At 41.4% G+C, this 22,736-nt stretch overlaps 1 protein-coding gene across 4 annotated transcripts in view; it reads left to right on the top strand.

The window, feature by feature from the left end:
* Nucleotides 1-22,506, top strand: part of fbxl17 (F-box and leucine-rich repeat protein 17) — a 667,009-nt gene extending 644,503 nt beyond the window's left edge. For all 4 annotated transcript variants that reach the window (XM_067982923.1, XM_067982926.1, XM_067982925.1 and 1 more), the window contains one exon: nt 18,684-22,506. In XM_067982923.1, coding sequence (XP_067839024.1) covers nt 18,684-18,821 — 138 coding nt within the window. In that variant the 3' untranslated portion in view covers nt 18,822-22,506. The remainder of the gene's footprint in view (nt 1-18,683) is intronic.
* Nucleotides 22,507-22,736: the final 230 nt, after the last annotated feature.

The following is a 22,736-nucleotide window of genomic DNA, read 5'->3' as shown; positions in this document are numbered from 1 at the left end:
AGTAGGAGCACATTTGAGGTTGTCTATGCTGTACCTGACCAAGGAGCAATGACACTGAGACATGTGTTCCATCCTGAGCACTACCGTTCCTCACTGTGGCGAGCACAAATGTTTTTTGAAATGTAGGTTTGATCCTTCCCTCTACCAAGTTCCTCATTTCAGATTCACTGCTTCCCGGCATAGTGCAGGGGCCTGAGTATCTCACCTCCAGGAAGAGTGAAGCTCAAATGGGGAGTGTTCAATAGGTGCCTCCTGCCGACTGACCAAGAGCAGCATTGGCAGTGGTTTGGAATAAACCTGCCAGCCCGTCCCACCCTCTTGAAAACTGATGGAACTAGTAGGGCAAGAAAACGGGAAAAGAGGGTGAAGTACACTCAATATAATATACAAGGGTAAGGACCCTCAAACTTATCTTTTAAAGAAAACCATCTGGAATTTTCTTGGGTCACTTACACTTGTGAATGTGAACTATACTGTAGGTATATGAAGCACCTTTCCATTGCTGTTAAATGGGTGCCAGAAATTATAATAACCTGCCGCTCAGACTCTTCTCCATCCCCTAAACAGACTGACCACAGATTTTCTCATATCAGGTCTCCAAGTCTTTGTTTTTCTCAGCAGCAACAAGGATCAAATTCTTTCTTGTTACATAATTGCCTTCATCAGCACCCTATTGTTACAGAGCTACTACATATACTTTTAAAGAAAGACACACATTAACATTCTCAAGGCTGTGTAACAATTCTTTCTTCACCTAACCCTTGCATTGAAAACAAACTTCCACACCAGGTTGCAAATGAGAAATACATCTTCTATGTAGTAGAAGATAGGTAACAAATATTCCATAGCCGGTACTGGCTAGATGCATTAAGTGAGTAAACAGATAAAAGCCTCTTGATAAATATTACCAAAAGTTCTTAATATGAAGTGTTAAGTACTAAATGTTGTGATCAATAGATTTTATGAAATAAATGGAAGAAGTTTATTGATCATTTCGGAGCCAAGACCAGATAAAATTCAATGTCATAACACCTTTCATAGAGAAAAGGCTGGCGACTTTATATGTGATAGAGAAATGCCAAAGCAATGTTTTTAGGACTGTTGTACCTGTGTCAATAATAACTTACAGCACATTCCATAGAGTAGGGGAACAACTTTTCACGTTATGATTGAGCCTCACAATCCGCTTTAAGTGGCAACCAGCTGCTGTTCAAGCTGATGCACTACAATTTGATCTTACTGTCCTCTATCAACAGCATTTTAACCATCCTCATTAAAATTTAAAAGGCTTCAAATGAATATATCCAAACCAGTGATTAACTGGTCTATATATTTATCTAAAAGAAAGATGAGGCTGCTTTCTTCTGGGATTCTACTGCAGGACTTATTGATCATTGGCATATTAAACCAGTCGCAGAACTTTCCACAGAAAATGGTATTTGGTTGCCACACTTTGGTAGATGCACTTTACCTCGATTGTAACAAGTCATAATGGCATTCACCTCATATAAAGGCACCCACGAACTGCAACATTTCTGATTTTAGATGAGGTTCACTTCCTGTTTCACAGGTACTTCCAGATATGTGGGGCCTTACCTCACACCCACCACCACTAAAACTCTCATTCACAACTTCATCACCTTCAGGCTCAATTTCTGCCAGATTCTCTGGCCTCCCAAGGCCATACGGCCCCTCGAGCCTGCTCCGCCATTCAATATGGCTGATCTTCTACCTCAACTCCACTTTCCCACCCTTTCCCCATATCCCTTGATTCCCTCAGTGTCCAAATATCCATTGATCTCAGTCTTGATTTTACCCAACGACTGAGCATCAACAGCCCTCTGGAGTTGAGGATTCCAGAGATTCACAGCCCTCTGAATGAAGAAATTTTTCTTCATCTCAGTCCCAAATGGCTGACCCCTTATCTTGAGACTATGACCCCTATTTCTAGACTCTCCAGCCAGGGAAACAACCTCTCAGCATCTACTCTGTCAGGCCCCTCAGAAGCTTATATGTTTCAATGAGATCACCTCTCATTCTTCTAAACTTCAGAGAATATAGGTCCATTCTACTCAATCTCTCCTCATAGGACAACCCTCTCATCCCAGGAATCAATCTAGTGAACCTTCGTTGCACCTCCCCTAAGGCAAGTATATCCTTCCTTAGGTAAGGAGACCAAAACTGTATGGTACTCCAGGTGTGGTCTCACCAGTGCCCTATATAATTGCAGCAAGACCTCCTTGCTCTTATACTCCAACCCCCTTGCAATAAAGGCAAACATATTATTTGCTTTCCTAATTGCTTGCTGTACCTGCATGTTAACTTTCAGTGATTTATATACAAGGGCACCCAAATCCCTTTGACTACCAACATTTCTTAGTCTCTTGCCTTTCAAAAAATATTCTGCTTTTCTATTCTTCCTGCCAAAGTGGATAATTTCACATTTCCCCACATTATACTCCTTTTGCCACCTTCTCGCCCACTCACTTAACCTGTCTATATCCCTTTGCAGTCTCTTTGCGTCCTCCTCATAGCTTACGTCCCCACCAACTTTGTATCATCAGCAAACTTGGATACATTACATTTGGTCCCTTCACCTAAGTCATTGATATAATGCAATTCATTAACCCTCCATAATCTGCATCTTACCTGGTATCAAGTCCTATTTTCCTGTCATCCATGGTGCTTGCTGCCTTCCCCAGTGTATTGAATTTAAAATCCTCATCCTTGTCTACAAGCCCCTCCACAGTCTTACCCCATCCTACCTCTGCAACTTCTTCCAGCCGTACGTGTTAGATGCTTGCTCCACAATTCTGACTCTGGACTTTGCATGCATCCTCCATCTGCTGTACCCTTGGTGGCAGAGGCTTCAGCTATTTTGGTTCTGCTCTCTGGAACTCCTTCACCTTGCTGACCTACCTTTTAGACCATGCCCTTGTCCATCTCCCCTAATTCTTCTCATGCTGTTCACTGTCTGTTCTTGTGCCTGTGAAGCCCTGGGATGTTTATTATATCAGGAGCTATATAAATTCAAGTTGTTGTTGACCAATTTCCTCTGCACATTCTCTCATAGATGCTTTTATACTTTCATTTACAGTTAGCATTTTTGTTTCCACCTCAGGAAAGCAACCTCCATATGCCACTCTTGCATTTCTACTGCCAATGGGGCTCCACATAACCCCATTGGAGATTGTTCAGGGGCAGGGGACCTGGGAACATTGCAGCAATTGCATGTCATGACACAGTTGCATATATGGAGCCAGCCAGGATATTTGGCTCAGTGCTCATCCCATGCATAAGCATGTTTCTATCACAATGCTGACATACTGGACTAATTCAGTATGTTTTAGTAGGCCAGCGGATAAGCTTGTTCCAACAGAAGATTGGGAAGCTCGTGGAAAAGTTTGTCTCTGCTGCCCTCGGTAAGTAGGTTGGGTCATTTATATTTCCATTTTGAAGAGGACATTCCTCCCAACAAAAAGAAGGGGATCCAAGAGAGAGTCATCCTCAAACTGGGTGAACTGTAAATTTGGTGTTATCTGCACTGCTGTAATCTAAAGCGTGTAAAGATTCAGTGCATTCTTATGCTTGTGGATGTCAAACTGTCGCCTTTATAACGTATGGTTTCATGTAGATGGTAAAGTGGACTCGGGGAGGTCAGGAATGCTATTTGGGTGTGGCATTTTTAAAAATTCATTCATGGGATGTGGGCATCGCTGGCAAGGCCAGCATTTATTGTCCATCCTTAATTGCCTTGAGAAGGTGGTGGTGAGCCACCTTCTTGAACCACTGCAGTCCGTGTGGTGAAGGTTCTCCCACAGTCCTGTTAGGTAGGGAGTTCCAGGATTTTGACCCAGCGACGATGAAGGAACGGCGATATATTTCCAAGTCGGGATGGTGTGTGACTTGGAGGGGAACGTGCAGGTGGTGGTGTTCCCATGTGCCTGCTGCCCCTGTCCTTCTAGGTGGTAGAGATCACGGGTTTGGGAGGTGCTGTCGAAGAAGCCTTGGTGAGTTGCTGCAGTGCATCTTGTGGATGGTACACACTGCAGCCAGGGTGCGCTGGTGGTGAAGGGAGTGAATGTTTAGGGTGGCGGATGGGGTGCCAATCAAGCGGGCTGCTTTATCCTGGATGGTGTCGAGCTTCTTGAGTGTTGTTGGAGCTGCACTCATCCAGGCAAGTGGAGAGTATTCCATCACACTCCTGACTTGTGCCTTGTAGATGGTGGAAAGACTTTGGGGAGTCAGGAGGTGAGTCACTCGCCGCAGAATACCCAGCCTCTTACCTGCTCTTGTAGCCACAGTATTTACGTGGCTGATCTAGTTAAGTTTCAGGTCAGTGGTGACCCCCCAGGATGTTGATGGTGGGGGATTTGGCGATGGTAATGCCGTTGAATGTCAAGGGGAGGTGGTTAGACTCTCTCTTGTTGGAGATGGTCATTGTCTGGCACGAATGTTACTTGCCACTTATCAGCCCAAGCCTGAATGTTGTCCAGGTCTTGCTGCATGCGGGCACGGACTGCTTCATTATCTGAGGGGTTGCAAATGGAACTGAACACCGTGCAATCATCAACAAACATCCCCATTTCTGACCTTATGATGGAGAGAAGGTCATTGATGAAGCAGCTGAAGATGGTTGGGCCTAGGACACTGCCCTGAGGAACTCCTGCAGCAGTGTCCTGGGGCTGAGATGATTGGCCTCCAACAACCACTACCATCTTCCTTTGTGCTAGGTATGACTCCAGCCACTGGAGAGTTTTCCCCCTGATTTCCACTGACTTCAATTTTACTAGGGCTCCTTGGTGCCACACTCAGTCAAATGCTGCCTAGATGTCAAGGGCAGTCACTCTCGCCTCACCTCTGGAATTCAGCTCTTTTGTCCATGTTTGGACCAAGGTTGTAATGAGGTCTGGAGCCGAATGGTCCTGGCGGAACCCAAACTGAGCATCGGTGAGCAGGTTATTGGTGAGTAAGTGCCACTTGATAGCACTGTCGACGACACCTTCCATCGCTTTGCTGATGATTGAGAGTAGACTGATGGGGCGGTAATTGGCCGGATTGGATTTGTCCTGCTTTTTGTGGACAGGACATACCTGGGCAATTTTCCACATTGTCGGGTAGATGCCAGTTGTAGCTGTACTGGAATAGTTTGGCTAGAGGCGCAGCTAGTTCTGGAGCACAAGTCCTCGGCACTACAGCCGGGATGTTGTCGGGGCCCATAGCCTTTGTTGTATCCAGTGCACTCAGCCGTTTCTTGATATCATGTGGAGTGAATCGAATTGGCTGAAGATTGGCTTCTGTGATGGTGGGGATATCGGGAGGAGGCCAATATGGATCATCTACTCGGTACTTCTGGATATCCCGCTCTGGACAACCACATTACTCAAGCTCTTGCCTCCTTGATCAAATGCATGGGTAGTTGATCTGATTATCCAAAGTTGTCATAGAGAAACAATTAGACATTACAAACCATTTTCCTGCTCAGATGTTTTTTCACCTGTTTATTATTGTGGTAGCAAAACTTTGCAACACAGGGATTGAGAATAAGTTAAAAATTCAGAGATTTTTCATAAATGTTAAAAAACACTGCAAACTTGCATGCCGATTGAAAAAAATGTCCATTTGATTTGGAAAAATTGTTCATTTTATCCCATTACTTCCTCTGACTGTGACTGCAACAGAGAGTCCAGCTCCTTAACCTTGGTATGTGTCACCATATTGACAAGCAGCAACTTTAACCTTTCAAGATAACAGGAAAATAAATTAATTTTCTTTCTTTATTTGTCAGCAGCCATATCAACTTCTAATCCAATTAAATCTAGTTTACTCTTAACCCTGACAAGATATTTCCTTACTCTTACTCCTGTTTATCCAAAATAAAAACATATAATGCTGGAAATCCACAGGTTAATCGGCTCCTGCAAAGAGAAAGGATGGGAGTAATTTTCAGCTTCGGCAGGAAAAACAGTTAAAATTGCTGAGAATTAATAGGTTGATTTCTATGGACTGATCGGAATCATAGGAACAGGAGTCGGCCATTCAACCCGTCAAGCCTGCTCCATCATTCAATTAGATCATGGCTGATCTGCACCTTAACTCCATTTTCCTGCCTTTGTTCCATATCCCTTAATATCATTACCTAACAAAAACCTGTGGATGTCAGCCTTGAAAATGTCAAGTGTCCTAGCGTTCACAGCCTTTTGAGGAAGAATGTTTAAGATTTCCAACACCCTTTGTGTGAAAACATGCTTGCTGATTTCACTCCTAAATGGCCTAGCTCTAATTTTAAGATTGTGCCCCCTTATTCTAAATTGCCACAGCAGAAGAAATAGTTCCTCCCTATAAAAATCCCTTCATCATTTTAAAAACCTCAGTTCGATCATCCCTCAACCTTCTAAATTCAAGGGAATACAAGGCAAGTCAATGCACCCTGGCCTCATAATTTAACCCTTTAAGCCCCAGTATAATTCTGGTGGAGCTACACTGTACCCTCTCCAAAGCCAATATATCCTTCCTGAGGTGCGGTGCCCAAAACTAAACTCGGTACTCCAAGGCTCTGTACTGATTGTAACATAACTTCCCCCCCTTTGTATTCCAGCCCCCTTGAGATAAAGGCCAACATTCCATTAAGCCTTTTTGATTGCTTTTTGTACTTGTGCACTACCTTTTAATGATTTGTGTACCCGGACATTCAAACTCCATCCCTCCTCCACAGCTTCTAGTGTCCTGCCAGTAAGACAATATTACAGTTTGTCCTTCTTGGATCCAAAGTGGATGACCTTACACTACCCCACATTGAACTCCATCTGCCACAGTTTTGCCCACACATTTAATCTGTCTATGTTCCTTTGTAACTGCCCGCTCCTATCTGCACAACTTACTGTGCCTCCTAACATAGTGTCATCGGCAAACTTGGATATACAACCCTCTATTCCTTCATCCAAGTCATTGATATATGTGGTGAAAAGCTAATCCTTGGGGATCGCCATTTGTCACATCCCACCAATCGGAGAACATTCCCTTTATCCTTGCTTTCTGTCTCCTACCTCTCAACCAATTACTAACTGATGCATATTTCTCTGGTAATGGAGGGAAATTGCTGAAGGAAAAATGTAAACTTGTACATTATTCAGACCCCGTTAACAATGAAACGCATGACCAGTACAATCAACAAAAGAATCTTTATTTTCATATGGCTGTTACCATAGGATGTCATCAAAATGATAAAATGTATGTATATATAGCTTCCCAATGACGAGGAACCAATTTAAGTGAAAGTCGTCCTCAAGCCTCTTTGCTCAGAGCAGCATTGCAGAGACCTGGGAATGGGTCACCTATCCGTTTATTTGTAGATGGTGCATGGCCCGGGAATCCCTTGGAGTCTTGAGAGAAAGACAGAGTGATTTCACACCCTAAAGAGTAAGTTACCAGATTCAAAAATATTGCCAAGTTAAGTTGGCATCATAAAGTATGTGACTAAAGTGATTTGCCCAGCCACCTAAACCCAGAGTACACTACAGCTACAATATATTAACAAACAGTTTTTTTTAAATTATACATCGGTTTATATTTATTTTCATTTACCTTTTCAGAGTTTTTACCATTTGAGTTTCACGTTCAGAGTTTGTATCTCCCCTAACAAACATACAAAATTGACGGGCAGGAAAAGACCAGCTGATCCATCAAGCCTGCCCCACTCCATGAAGGCCAGGCCGTCATGGCTAAACACTTCTTCCCTCCCCCAACCTCCCACCCTCACAACCACCCCTGCAGCCATGTAATCTCCTGAGAGAGGATCCACCATCAAGCTTTTTAGTGCTGCCTCAAGTTGCATAATGTTTTACAACATTGTGATTCTAGACCAGGCTTAGTAGGGGACAGCGGAAAGGAAGAGAGCATTCCCTGAGAAATAATAGTTTATGTAACACCTCGGGACATTATGTTCTATTTAACTGGGACGTGTTATATTAACATTTCAACACCTTGTTATTCATAGACTATTGGCATCTGATGAGTGTGTGGTTTACACTCCACTTGAATGTTTCTCAGGTCTCTTAAACTGTCCTTGCAAATTAAAAAAAAATGTTAATTGTATCTGTGATTTATATCAATTAGTGTTAATTGTATTCAGGTGGTGTGTATCAATTGGGGCTCTCTTGTACCCATATATAAAAGAGCTTATCTAGGTTGTGGGAAGTGTAATCTGGATCTCTGTGAATAAAGGCTTGGAAGCAACTGAAGACCAGGCTCTAGTATTCTATCCCTCACCAACGGGCTATCCAACTTATAACAATTCATTGCAAACAAATTTGTTTTTGTACTTCAGCAAACTTTGTAGTTGCTTTCAACTCTCCAAAATGAACAGTGGATTTCAAAAGAAAGAAAATAATAGACAAGGAAACTTTTCAAATTTGTTGGTAGAGAAAAAAGAATTAGATTGGATAGAAGAGAAGTTAAATTCGGGAGAAAAAAATGAAGACACAGCAAGCAGAAGTAATAAAATGTTTGAAATTTTTTATTTTGATTTAAAATGTATAGTTCAGCATTTCTGTTACAGTAACAAAGTTATTCCTTACATTTTAGTAGCTCCATTTCTGTCATGTTACTGTCTGTTTCAGCGTCATAGTGTGGGAGTGGTGTTCCCCGAGTAACACGGAGGGAGTTCTTCGTGCTATTCAGTAGGTGTGGCACACAGGGCTTTAAGTGCATCTGTCAGGACATTTAAGTTCATTTCACAGTTGTGGATCTGTGTATGAAATTAAAATTGCACAGGCTAAAATCCTATCCAACCGGACTGGAGTCCCAAACCTATTAAAAAAAACTTCAACAAAGTGGATTGCACATTGATTGTTACTTAAAGCTGCGATATGTTAAGAAGCATTGGTATCAGAACTTGCTTTTCACTAATATTAAATTGTAGACCAGATTATTGATTTCACTGCTTCAAACAGAGATTGATGGTCTGAAAGTGATAAAAATTTGAAACTCAGATGACCACAACTTTAATTTGCCCTTTTTAATTTGTAAGTGGGTTCTACTAATCAACTATGAAGGGATAGATTGTTATTGTTTTTAATAAACACTTCTTGCCATGTAATATATAAGTAAGTCACAATCTAATGTTTAATATTTTTTATTAATTTTTGAGCATTTTAGCAACGGGGAATGGAATGCCTATACTTTTTGTACGCAATATCAAACCCTTCCAAGCCAGATGTAACACAGATCAGGTGCAGAGACAAGTAATCTACTCTGCCCTACAACGTGCCTTTCGTCCAGAGCTGCATTCTGTACTGCACCAATGTGATTTTTTTTCCCCCATTTTATACACATCTCCTTATGATTTCTCTGAGTAAATGAGAGCAGAGTCCCAATTTGTGGGCAATTTGGTATTGGGTCAAGGCGTTCAAACTCATTTCACGTAGGACCCTTGCAGCCGGCAGAGAGAGAGGAGACCTCCATCCTTCAGCAGGCGTCAGAGGTGAAAGAATTCACTGTGCCATCCAGTCCTTTTAATGGTCTATTTTTTAATCATAGAAATGATATCAGTGCATAGGGTATAACAACCAGCCTTTGGCACTGATTGATAATTTGCAATTCAGCAGGGAAATTTGAGGCTGATGTATGCTGTTGTCTTGGGTACAGTCATCTAACAGTTTATTTCAGGAAAAACATTCTAGGTTGATGAAATATTGTACATTCAAGTTAAGTAAACTCACATACAAAATGGTGGGGGTACAGTAGATTTTATTTGGATGGGTAAGCTAGGCTGGGCCAAATGGTGTTCGTCATCTGTGTGAATCTTCAGATTTTGAAAGTATAAACCAAGATAAAGGGAAGCAATAGTTTCAGGGTCAGTACTGTGACTGAAAATGATTTACCTCCAGATGTGTGTTGCATATCATTAAATAAAAAGAATTCTGTGCATAGCTTCTCTGCAGCAGCTACGTAATGGAGTGGACATGCTAAGCAAAGAGTGCATCCACCTCAGGTCTCTGGTGTCTTACCCGGCTCTTTATACACCAAGTATTTGGCAGATGGTGTGAGTGAAAATTTAAACATAAATTCCCCATGATTGGTTTGAAAACGGTCTTTCCAGCTGACTGTATTGGACTGTTCAGGCATTGTCCTCGATAAAGGAAGTTAACCATTAATTTGGTAACGTGGTCTGTTTAATGGGTGCTTTGTGTGTGTGTAAGATTTATCTTACCTTTTCTGTTTTGCCAGTGTTTCTACATTTTAATTTTCTTACACTGTATTGTGTGTCCAGTTTCTCTCCCACATTTAAGGAGTTGGGATCTGGTATCTTATGAGCCGTGGATGTTATGTTAAGTAGTTCTTTTCTAATTTCTTCACTATGTTCATCTGCATCTTCAGATTTCTGTAACCATAGTCATTAATGTTTTCAAGCGTAACTTTGTCTTTACTCATGATGGGAAATATGAATTTTTTGTAATTTGCTTTGATGCTGCATTGTTCCATGATTTCATATATTTCATATATAATGCAACATTTCCAGTTGTTTCCGTTCGTGTTTTCCCTAACAGTTCAAGCTAATACATATGAAATAAAACTTAAAACGAAAAGGAATATTTCATCTTCATAAAAATAAAGGGGGTGAACTTGGTCAACGCCAGTAACACGAATAGGCCTGATAGTGAATCGGCAGCCCGCTTTACACCGTGCTAGATTTTGTTTTACATTTTACACTACTGGTGTTGACCAACTTTGCCCCCAAATATACCAGCTTGTTTGGTAATTAGATTGAAAAATTAAGCAACTTTGAAAATTGAGTAGTCGACAGGAAAATGTTTACAGACGGATGAAAAGATTGCAAAACTGCTGTCATCATCCCCAACTCTTGACCCTCTGTGGTCTCCAACTACTGCCCTATCTCTAACCTCCCGTTCTTCCTGAAGGCCCTCAATTATGTAGTCACCATTGATGCATGCCCATCTCATTCAAAATTTATTTTTTGAATCCCGCAGTCCGGCTTCCATCCTTCTCAACACCAAGACAGCTCTGGCCAAGGTGATGGATGACATCCTTTGTAACTGTTAACATGGTGCATCATCCCTCCTTGTTCTCCTCAATCTCACTGCAGCATTTGATATGGGCAACCATGCCATTCTCCTCCATCACCTCTCCTCTATGTCCAGCACACAATGAGACTGCCCTTGTGTGATTCCACTCCTACCTATCCAAACATATCTCCAGCAATAGTTTCTTTTCATGCCCTTGCACCGTCACCTCCGGAGTCTCCCAATGATCTATCCTTGGCCCCTCCACTTTCTCATCCATATTCTAGCCTCAGTAACATCCACAGACATAATGTCAGTTTCCATTTGTAAGCTGATGACATCCAGCTCTACCTCCCTACTCTATCTCTTGACCCCTACAAACAGTTCTGTGCTACCAGACTGCCTGTCTGGCATCATCATTTATGAGTCACAACTTCTTTCCATTGAAAATCATGAAGACCAAGGAAGCTTGAATACAAAGGGGAGGAAGTTATGCTTCAGTTTTAGATAGCCTTGGTCAGACCCCATCTGGAGTACTGCATTCAGTTTTTGGGCACCGTACCTTAGGAAGGATATATTGGCCTTGGAGGGGATACAATGCAGATTCACCAGAATAATACCAGAGCTTAAAGAATTAAATTATTAGGACAGGTTGCATAAGCTTGGCTTGCATTCCTTTGAGCTTAGATGGTTGAGGGATGATCTAATTGACATGTTTAAAAGGATGCAGAAAAACTATTTCCTCTGGTGGGGGAATCCAGTACAAGGGCACACAATTTTAAAATTAGAGTTAGGTCATTCAGGAGTGAAATCAGGAAGCACTTTTTCATACAAAGGGTAGTGGAAATCTGGAATTCTATCCCCCAAAAGGCTGTGGTCATGAGGACAATTGAAATTTTCAAGATTGAGATTGATCGATTTTTATTAGGTAAGGGTATCAAGGGATATGAATCCAAGGCTTGTAAATGGAGTTGAGGTACAGACCAGCCATGATCTAATTGAATGGTGGAACAGGCACGAGGGGCTAAATAGCCTACTCCCATTCTTATGTTCCTAAGACCAAGGTTATTTGGTATCAGCTCTCGCTATAAACTGCGCTCCCTTACAACTGATTTTTTTTTATTCGTTCACGGGATGTGGGCGTCGCTGGCGAGGCCAGCATTTATTGCCCATCCCTAATTGCCCTCGAGAAGGTGGTGGTGAGCCGCCTTCTTGAACCGCTGCAGTCCATGTGGTGACGGTTCTCCCACAGTGCTGTTAGGAAGGGAGTTCCAGGATTTTGACCCAGCGACAATGAAGGAACGGCGATATATTTCCAAGTTGGGATGGTGTGTGACTTGGAGGGGAACGTGCAGGTAGTGTTGTTCCCATGTGCCTGCTGCTCTTGTCCTTCTAGGTGGTAGAGGTCGTGGGTTTGGGAGGTGCTGTCGAAGAAGCCTTGGCGAGTTGCTGCAGTGCATCCTGTGGATGGTACACACTGCAGCCACAGTGCGCCGGTGGTGAAGGGAGTGAGTGTTTAGGGTGGTGGATGGGCTGCTTTATCTTGGATGGTGTCGAGCTTCTTGAGTGTTGTTGGAGCTGCACTCATCCAAGCAAGTGGAAAATATTCCATCACACTCCTGACTTGTGCCTTGTAGATGGTGGAAAGGCTTTGTGGAGTCAGGAGGTGAGTCACTCGCCGCAGAATACCCAGCCTCTGACCTGCTCTCATAGCCACAGTATTTATATGGCTGGTCCAATTAAGTTTCTGGTCAATGGTGACCCCCAGGATGTTGATGGTGGGGGATTCGGCGATGGTAATGCCGTTGAATGTCAAGGGGAGGTGGTTAGACTCTCTCTTGTTGGAGATGGTCATTGCCTGGCACTTATCTGGCGCGAATGTTACTTGCCACTTATGAGCCCAAGCCTGGATGTTGTCCAGGTCTTGCTGCATGCGGGCTCGGACTGCTTCATTATTTGTGGGGTTGCGAATGGAACTGAACACTGTGCAGTCATCAGCGAACATCCCCATTTCTGACCTTATGATGGAGGGAAGTTCATTGATGAAGCAGCTGAAGATGGTTGGGCCTAGGACACTGCCCTGAGGAACTCCTGCAGCAATGTCCTGGGGCTGAGATGATTGGCCTCCAACTTCCACTACCATCTTCCTTTGTGCTAGGTATGACTCCAGCCACTGGAGAGTTTTCCCCCTGATTCCCATTGACTTCAATTTTACTAGGGCTCCTTGGTGCCACACTCGGTCAAATGCTGCCTTGATGTCAAGGGCAGTCACTCTCACCTCACCTCTGGAATTCAGCTCTTTTGTCCATGTTTGGACCAAGGCTGTAATGAGGTCTGGAGCCGAGTGGTCCTGGCGGAACCCAAACCGAGCATCGGTGAGCAGGTTATTGGTGAGTAAGTGTCGCTTGATAGCACTGTCAACGACACCTTCCATCACTTTGCTGATGATTGAGAGTAGACTGATGGGGCAGTAATTGGCCGGATTGGATTTGTCCTGCTTTTAGTGGGTAGGACATACCTGGGCAATTTTCCACATTGTCGGGTAGATGCCAGTGTTGTAGCTGTACTGGAACAGCTTGGCTAGAGGCGCAGCTAGTTCTGGAGCACAAGTCTTCAGCACTACAGCTGGGATGTTGTCGGGGCCCATAGCCTTTGCTGTATCCAGTGCACTCAGCCGTTTCTTGATATCACGTGGAGTGAATCGAATTGGCCGAAGACTGGCTTCCGTGATGGTGGGGATATTCCATCAGTCCTCCTGGCCACTCGGCCAATGTGAGCCAGACTGTTTTAAACCTTGGTAATCTGTTTGACCCTGAGCTGAGCTACAAGCTCCACACTAAGACTGTTTACTTCCACCTCCGCAACATCTTCTATTTCAGCTCCTCTGCCGCTGAAATCCTTATCCATGCTTTTGTCACCTCTGGACAATTATCCCAATGCCCTCCTTGTTGGCCTCCCACTCTCTGAGCCTCCAGAAACTCCAACTTGTCCAAGATGTGGCAGCATGTATCTTATCCCGCACTAATTTCCACTCGCCAATTATCCCTGTCCTCGTTATCCTACATTAGCGCTTTGTCCTCTAATATATTAAATTTAAAATGCTCATCCTGCTCTTCAAATCCCTTTGTGGCATTTTTTCACCCTATCCTTGGAACTTGCATCCGCTGCTGTACCCTTAGGTCTTCTAATTCTGGTTGTTGAATGTCTCCCTTCCCTTCGTCTCATCGTTGGTGGTAGAGTCTTCAGCCCCCTCTGCCTTACTCTCTAGAACTCCCTTCCTAAACTTCCTAAACCTCCTATTCTCCATGTCTCTCTACCTTAAAAAAACTACTTAAAATCCACCTTTTTGACCTAGCTTTCAGTCACCCTTCCTAATCTTTCCCATCATTAATCAGTTTCCTTCCCTTAATTATCTTTATTGTGAAGCACCTTGGGATGTACATGTAAGTTGTTATTGTTATATATATATATCTATAAGATCACTTTCTCAGTTACCTCCTTTCAAGGCTGACAGGTCCAAGTTTCTCCAGTCTCTCCTCCTACCTCAGACCTCACACTAGGAATCAGCCTCATGGCCGTTCTCTGCACTGCCTCCAGTACTTCTAAGTCTCCCTTGTGTTTAAGTAACCAGGACTCAATACAATACTTGAGGTGCAATCTGACCAGAGTACTGTACAGTTTGATCATGATTTCTTCTCACTTATATGCTTCTGTTTTGGCCATGTAGTTCATCTTTTTATTTGTATTGTTGATTGCTGCTTTTCAGTTGCTGACATGTTGAGCGTCAAGCCTACTAGGACCCCTAGATCTCTTTCAACTTCACTGTCAGCTATTTCAACACCATTCATGGAGCGTGTGTGTCTCCCATTTTACCTTCCAATGTGCAGTACTTTACACTTGTCCATATTAAATTTCATCTGCCATTGTTCTGCCCACTTACGTATTTTATCCAGCTCATTTGTATTTCATGAGTTGCATCCTCAAAATCAACTGTTCCTTCTAGTTTGGTGCCATCTGCAAATTTCACCAGTTTGTACTGAGTTTCTGAATGCAAGTCATTGATGTAAATTAGTAACAGTCATGATGCAATACCAATCCTGGGACACTTTACTCAGCACTCCCCCTCTCCCCACCCCCCTACCCCTACCCCTACCCCCGATATTACTTCTGTAACCAGTACCTGTTGTTTTACATCCTTTAGCCAATCAGCATCGATGTGGAGTGGATTAATACCAGAGGCCATTATACTTCCTGACCAATGGCAAACAACAACTGATAGCCTTCATTCCTGCCTCATACAGACAGTGACTTTCCCAGCCATTTGGCAACAAACTTTTTACAACTCTCAAACAACTCTGTTTTATAAATAGGACAGTTTCTACAGCAATAGGTGCAAAAACCAGCATTGCAGAGCCATTTCACGAAGCAGTTCCAACAATATAATTGCACTATATTACATATCAGGTCACCATATTTAGTTGATGAGAACTAATTAATTCATTCTTTATTACCATAAGTTAGCAACACACATTGTCTGTCCATTGTTCCTTTCCCAGAAGGGTGTGATAACATATGCACAATTGTCAACATTTCTCCTCATCAAAAAAAAAATTAGCTCAGTAAAACATATTGACTGGTGGTTAATAAAGATAAGTATAGGTGCTAAAAATTTAATTTGTATTTATGAACATTTCCAGACAGGGTTTTGGGGAATGATTTATGAGTGCCTTTATATAATACACTCCTGTTAAGTATATAACTGATTTTACGTTTATACCACCTTATTCAATTCCATATGAAGTATGGTTTTGTAGAAAATGTATTTTTATATTTTCAATAATAATACAGGTTAAGAGCTCTGATTGTTTTAATGACATTGGCAAGACTATTGTAGACATTGAAAAATGAGGTGTTAAGATGGCCCAGTTTAGGTGAACAATTAATAGTTTAACATCTCCAAGGTGCAAATGAGGACACAGGCTGCAAATTATGCATTAACATGTAAATTATTTTAAATAGGAAAAATAGGTTGATGTCTTGACTTTACAATTATACACTAATAGGCAGATAAACATTAAACGTGTGGTAAAGAAAATGAGTGGGTGGTTGCTGAATTGTCTGAGACCCAATACTGTAGTGTAGTGGTTATATTACTGGACGAATAATCCAAAGAACATGAGTTCAAATCCTACTATGGCAGTTTGAGAATTTTAATTCAGTTTAAAAAAAAATCCAAAAATAAAAAGCTGATATCAGTAAAAGCGACCATTGAAGCTGTTGGATTTTCAAGCTGTTGGAGAAATGTAATTATTACAACAATGTCACCAGGCTTCCTGACCCTGCCATATTGAATATTCTCTGTTTGGCAGCATTGAATTTTTGGTTTAAAAACCATTTTAGGCCATTTAAGAGGGCTATATTATATTTCCATCTCTACAGTCCTGTCAAAATTATGAAATTGGATGAATATACTTACACTTGACAGGATATCCTGATGGCTCAGCAGGTATATGCACTGTGTACTTTGGTTCTGTCTTCATGGAAGAGGACACAAATAACTTCCCAGAAATGCAAGGGAACCAAGGGACTAGTGAGAAGGAGGAATTAAAGGAAATTAGTATTAGGTAAAAAAAAATAGTGCTGGACAAATTAATGGGACTGAAAGCCAATCAATCCCCAGGGCCTGATAATCTGCTTCCCAGAGTACTAAAAGAGGTAGCCATGGAAATAGTGGATGCATTGGTTGTCATCTTCCAAAATTCTATAGATTATGGAACAGTTCCTGCAGTTTGGAGGATGGCAAATGTAAATCCACTATTTAAAAAAGGAGGGAGAGAGAAAACAGGGAACTACAGACCAGTTAGCCTAACATCAGTAGTAGGGAAAATGCTAGAGTCTATTATAAAGGATGTGCTAACAGGACACTTAGAAAATATCAACGAGATTAGACAAAGTCAACATGGATTTATGAAAGGGAAATCATGTTTGAAAAACCTACTGGAGTTTTTTGAGGCTGTAACTGGTAGAATAGATAAGGGAGAACCAGTGGATTTGGTTTATTTGGATTTTCAGAAGGCCTTTGATAAATTCCCACATAAGAGGTTAGTGTGCAAAATTAAAGCACATGGGATTGGAGGTAACATACTGGCATGGACTGAAAATTGGTTAGCAGACAGGAACCAGAGAGTAGGAATAAATGGGTCTTTTTCGGGGTAGCAGGCAGTGACTAGTGGGGTACCGCAGGGATCAGTGCTTGGACCACAGCTATTCACAATATATATCAATGATTTGGATGAGGGAACCAAATGTAATATTTCCAAGTTTGCTGATGACACAAAACTAGGTGGGATCGTGAGTTGTGAGGAGGATGCAAAGAGGCTTCAAGGCAATTTAGACAAGTTGAGTGAGTGGGCAAATAATGGCAGATGCAGTATAATGTGGATAAATGTGAAGTTATCCAAGGAAAACCAGAAAGGCAGAGTATTATTTAAATGGTGATAGATTGGGAAATGATGATGTACAAAGGGACCTGGGTGTCCTTGTACACCAGTCACTGAAAGCAAACATGCAGATGCAGCAAGCAGTTAGGAAGACAAATGATATGTTGGCTTTCATTGCAAGAGGATGTGAGTACAGGAGCAAGGATGTCTTACTGAAGTTATACAGGGCCTTGGTGAGACCACACCTGGAGTATTGTGTGCAGTTTTGGTCTCCTTACCTAAGAAAGGATATACTTGCCATAAAGGGAGTGCAGCGAAGGTTCACCAGACTGATTCCTGGGATGGCAGAACTGTCGTATGAGGAGAGATTAGGTCGACTTGGCCTGTATTCACTCGGGTTTAGAAGAATGAGAGGGGATCTCACTGAAACATATAAAATTCTGTCAGGGCTAGACAGACTGGATGCAGGGAGGATGTTTCCCCTGGCTGGGGAGTCCAGAACAAGGGGTCACAGTCTCAGGGTACGGGGTAGGACATTTAGGACTGAGATGAGGAGAAGTTTCTTCACTCAGAGGGTGGTGAACCTGTAGAATTCTCTACCACAGAAGGCTGTGGAGGCCAAGTCACTTAAAAAATTTAAGAAGGAGCTAGATAGATTTCTAGACACAAAAGGCATCAAGGGTATGGGGAGAGAGCGGGAAAATGGTATTGAGATAGAGGATCAGCCATGATCAAATTGAATGGCAGAGCAGGATCGAAGGGCCGAATGGGTTGCTCCTGCTCCTATTTTCTATCTTTCTATGTAATATGGTACTGAGTGATACATACCTGGATGGTCACGGGTTCAATCCTCAGCCTGTGCTGTGTTTGCTGATATTAGGTGGGGCTGTAGTGGAGATACTAGTTGTCTCAATGCTCTCATGCTGCACAAAGGACAATTCAGCCAAGATTTTCATTCCTAACCTCTGTCCAGTGACCCCAATGGAAAGTGTGCACACACACATGTGTGTGGACAGGATTGAACTTGGCTGTGGTGTTGCAATGAAATAGCTGCTGACACTCACTGTCTGGTTCATAACTGAAGAATGACCTCCTGGATGAGATATTGGAGAACTACCATTACCTGTAGATCTGTACTGCAGCATGATTTAAGGCAAAATGTGAAAGGAAAAGCTAGACTTTAAAATTTTAATTCTTCTATCTTCAAATCTGTGTTTTAAAGGTGAATGAAGATACAGTAGAACGCCTAGTTCAAGAATACCCACATATCACATTCAGCACTGTGATGCAAGACTGCAAACGGACACTAGAACGAGCCTATCAGATGGGGTGGATTCCCAATACATCAACAGCATCATAATGCTGTGAAGAGGCCTCTGTAAACTCACTATGTGGTTCTTGTAATTCTTAAATACAGTAATGTAAAGAGTGCGTGCAAGAGAAATCACAAGCAGTAGGCTATGCTGAACTGAACTTATAACTACAAAAGACAGTACTTTTCCATTTTATGACCCAGTTTTGACAATCTTTGCCCTTTGAAGGTTGAAATCATAGATTTTCAAGTATCCATGGAAGGAGTTTTTTTAAAAAAAGAATAATTGGGGGCAGGTATGGTCTCTAGCCCAAAGTAGTTTTATTTTATGAATCATTTGATAACAGCTGTCTTTTTTGTTTCTTTGAAACAGCTGTAATCAAATCTACTGAAATATATATTCAGAAAGTTTAAACTAAAAGATATGTCTCCTCCAACAACCCCCCCTTTCTGTTCATTGCTACATCTGCGTCCCTAATAGATGTAATGGGATTTTTCAGGTGTGACAGTAATCTGCTAAATTCATCTAGTTATACTCTTGTTCAGCAACTCCTCTCCTAGATAATCTCCGTTAAGATTACATCTCATTTTATTATAAGCTTGGTTAAAAATCTGAATTCAGTTTTATTAAGCATTATTCACCCTTGAAATAATCAATTACTTCTGATGATAAAAACTAGCAACGACCCTGTTAAGTTTTCACTGTAGGCAGAAGAATCAATGGAGCGTTTTTCCCCTAGATCTGGACTTTAGCTGTTGCCAGCATGTACAATAATGACTGACATATTTTGTTACTGCTTGTATGTCCCTTTTCTACATACACAGTTGTTGAGAACTAGCTTGTGTAAGACATACTTTTTATAACATGGTCAAAGCAAAATAAAACTAACTTTTGCCAGTTATACAATTGTAAATATTCTGCCTGAACACTTTATTAATTATTTAGTAGAAGAAAGTGTTCTGAAAGGTAATAGTTAAAGTTGTCAGAATAACGCTGGATTATTGTGTTACTTAATACTTGTCATTAAATGAACTTCTGCTGTGAAAAAGACTGTACACATTATGTTGTGTTTCAAATTCAAAAGCCAAGAAGTTCAGTCTTTTGGCCTTCAGTTTCTGACCAAAGTGATCAATCTTCAGAATACAGAATAAGTGTGCAATTCTTTCTTGCATATGATAATTAATTATGTCTTAATAGCTCCTGAATTACTTATGTTGTCAGATGTCAAGAAAAAGTAGGGTGCAGTGTGTGAACCTATGTATGTTCAAAAATGAAGGGTTCAACAGGGTGTGAACCATTTTACAGGAAAACCTAGGAATCTAAAAGAGGATGTGTGTGTGTGAGTGTGTGTTTTAAATATATACGGTAGATCTGAAATACAAATTGTACAAGCCAGCCGGAGGATCTGCTTTAATGTTCCGTGACTGTGCAAGAAGTAAGGAGAAGGCACGATGGAGGAAAAAAAGGCAATTTAAGTGATGTTTGGTAAATGCCGCCTTTGAGAGCCCATGCAGTAATTGAGCAGATTAAGATAACTGACAGTAGCTGCATAGTGTGTCTAACTGGAGGTCTCTGTGGGTCGTGTCTCAGATCCTGTGCAGACACGTTTAAACAAGTTTGTCAATTTTCCATTAGATTGATTTTTCTCACGTCTAGAAGTGTTGTCTCATTTTCTCTTTGATACGCAGTCATTTCCCAATATTGTGTCTTTCTGTTTAATTCTGTGATAGAATGTGTTCAATAATTTTGGAGTTCACAGCTGATGGAGATGATTTAATTTGGGGAATGCACCAACATAAAGTGTTTTGCACCATTTTCTGTGAAAGGGGCTTTAACCCTTCAGTAGTGCTTTGACTGGGATACACAACAACCAACATTACACACCTTCAGTTCAATCAGTAAAAGCTGCTGATTAAAGGGAAGGAAAGTCTTGGAATATTTTCTATTCAAAGTACTCCCCTGCACCCTTCCTATCTGAATAGGAATAGTAGTTAATGCTACTTGCATTAAGATTTGTTGCTTGTAGGGATTTTCACCATCTTGGATCTCCTCAGTTCCTTGCTGCTCCAATATTTTCAGTTGCAGAGAGGGGCCTCTTACATCTTGGAGTGACCTACTCATTTCAGTGGAGTCACGTGGGACTGTGAGTCAGTTCAGAGTCAGCTGAGCCCAGCAAGCCCTCTTGGCTGAGTATGCAGCAGTACCCAGCCAGTCGTGTTTTTTCCCTCAGGGCTGGCTGGCTGGCTCTGGATCAGTACTCAGATCAAACTGAAATGCCGACCCCCATTGAAGTGAATGGCGCACCATGGGATGCAAGTGGCTGCTCCCCTGAAGTAATCAGAGCAGCTCAGGAGAAAAGATGACAATAATTGTCAGACCTCTATCAGGCAGTGAATTTGATGGTATTTCACTGAAGATACCATATCTTTTTTAAAGCTGTATTAGTTTCAGATTGAGATGCGGAAATCATTTCAACAGAAAATACCCCCCAGAATTTTTTTCCCTTTTAGAGTTTTGAATGTTCCATGATTTCATACATTTTTCCAACAATAATACATAAAATCCAGTTTTGGGACTGTACAATAAAGTTTTATACATAATCTCAAAACTGCACATTTTGAAAGATGCTAAAAAATTGTACCCTAAATGCAAGATATGTGTGAAAAGCACATCTTTTCAACATTTAAAATGGTCATTTTTCCTCACAAATCAGAGACTCTAAATGTATTCTCAGACATCTTGTCTAAACTCTTGTATCTGGCTCTACTGACAAAAAAACTTACTGTGTTCTCATGGCCATGCTTTGTGTTGTGTAATTTCTTCTCTTCCTTCTGCTTTATTATTTCAGTTGACACTGCAAAGTAAGCATAATGGTTATGTCTTGTATAGAAATATGCGAGCTGATCAGGAGGCTAGCCCTAATCTTCAAGGTGCACACACAATTTCCAAGTAATTCAATAAAAACTTTTATGTTGCGTGGAAAATTGATATTTACTGTTTATTGAGACTCTTCATTTACTGGAATAAGTATAGCCACAATTTTCATTCCCATACAGTTGATTTTAGCAAAGCCTCAAAACAAGGTTTGAGATTAGAAGGATTTCCCGTCCAATTAGTGGATAACTGGACTAGATTCTCAAATGATGAAGTGTTGTTAACACTTTTTTTTAAAAGAGCTGCATAAGTATCCGGTTAGGAATGAGATTGAGAGTTATAATGATGAGTACTGACAGAGATGATTAATGGGACATGATGGCTCTTGTTCTGCTGGGACAATGAAAATGTCGTGGCAACTGGACAAGGATAAATAATATGTAGGGTTTAATGTCAGGTACTCTGAGGTTTCACTTAATTTACCTTTTGGGGGAAGGGAGAAACTTCACAGAACTTTTGTTCAGGAGACTAAATGGGGTTGGTATTATCTATAACAGAACAGGGTTGTACATGATTTGTGGAAGGAATCCTTGATTGGCAGACTGGCCTTTTCTCATTTCATGCTTTCTTTGGGTCTCAATGAATGTTGAATTCTAGGTGACTTGGGACATTTTCTTAACCATAATTTTTTTTTCCTAAAGTGTGTAAATTTGATTTATTTTAAGAGAGGTGTTAAATGAAAATAAACTGTAAACTGTCTCTTGTAAAATCACAGTCATACAAGGTGAGAAGATAAATGTTAGAAAGTACGTACCAATTTGTTACATAAAGACTGTCCAATAAACACCATTTCCAAAAGCACCTTTAGTAAAACATTGTTGCAATTTTGTATTCATGTATTTATTTCACAACATTAACTAACTGTGCATGGGGTTTAAACAATCACTGTTGGGTCTGGTTTGCTGACTATTGTACCAAAAAATGCATCAACACTTAGGGGTAATTTTATGGGTTTGCCATTGGGGTCAGTGATAAATTTGGGCACATTCTGCTGTCAATCTTCTGACTACTGGTCAGAAAATCATGAG

The sequence above is a fragment of the Heptranchias perlo genome, chromosome 4 (genome assembly GCF_035084215.1).
Source record: "Heptranchias perlo isolate sHepPer1 chromosome 4, sHepPer1.hap1, whole genome shotgun sequence".
Taxonomy (NCBI): Eukaryota; Metazoa; Chordata; class Chondrichthyes; order Hexanchiformes; family Hexanchidae; genus Heptranchias; species Heptranchias perlo.
Note: the sequence above shows the minus strand (reverse complement) of the source record. Positions and strands in the feature narration are given on the sequence as shown.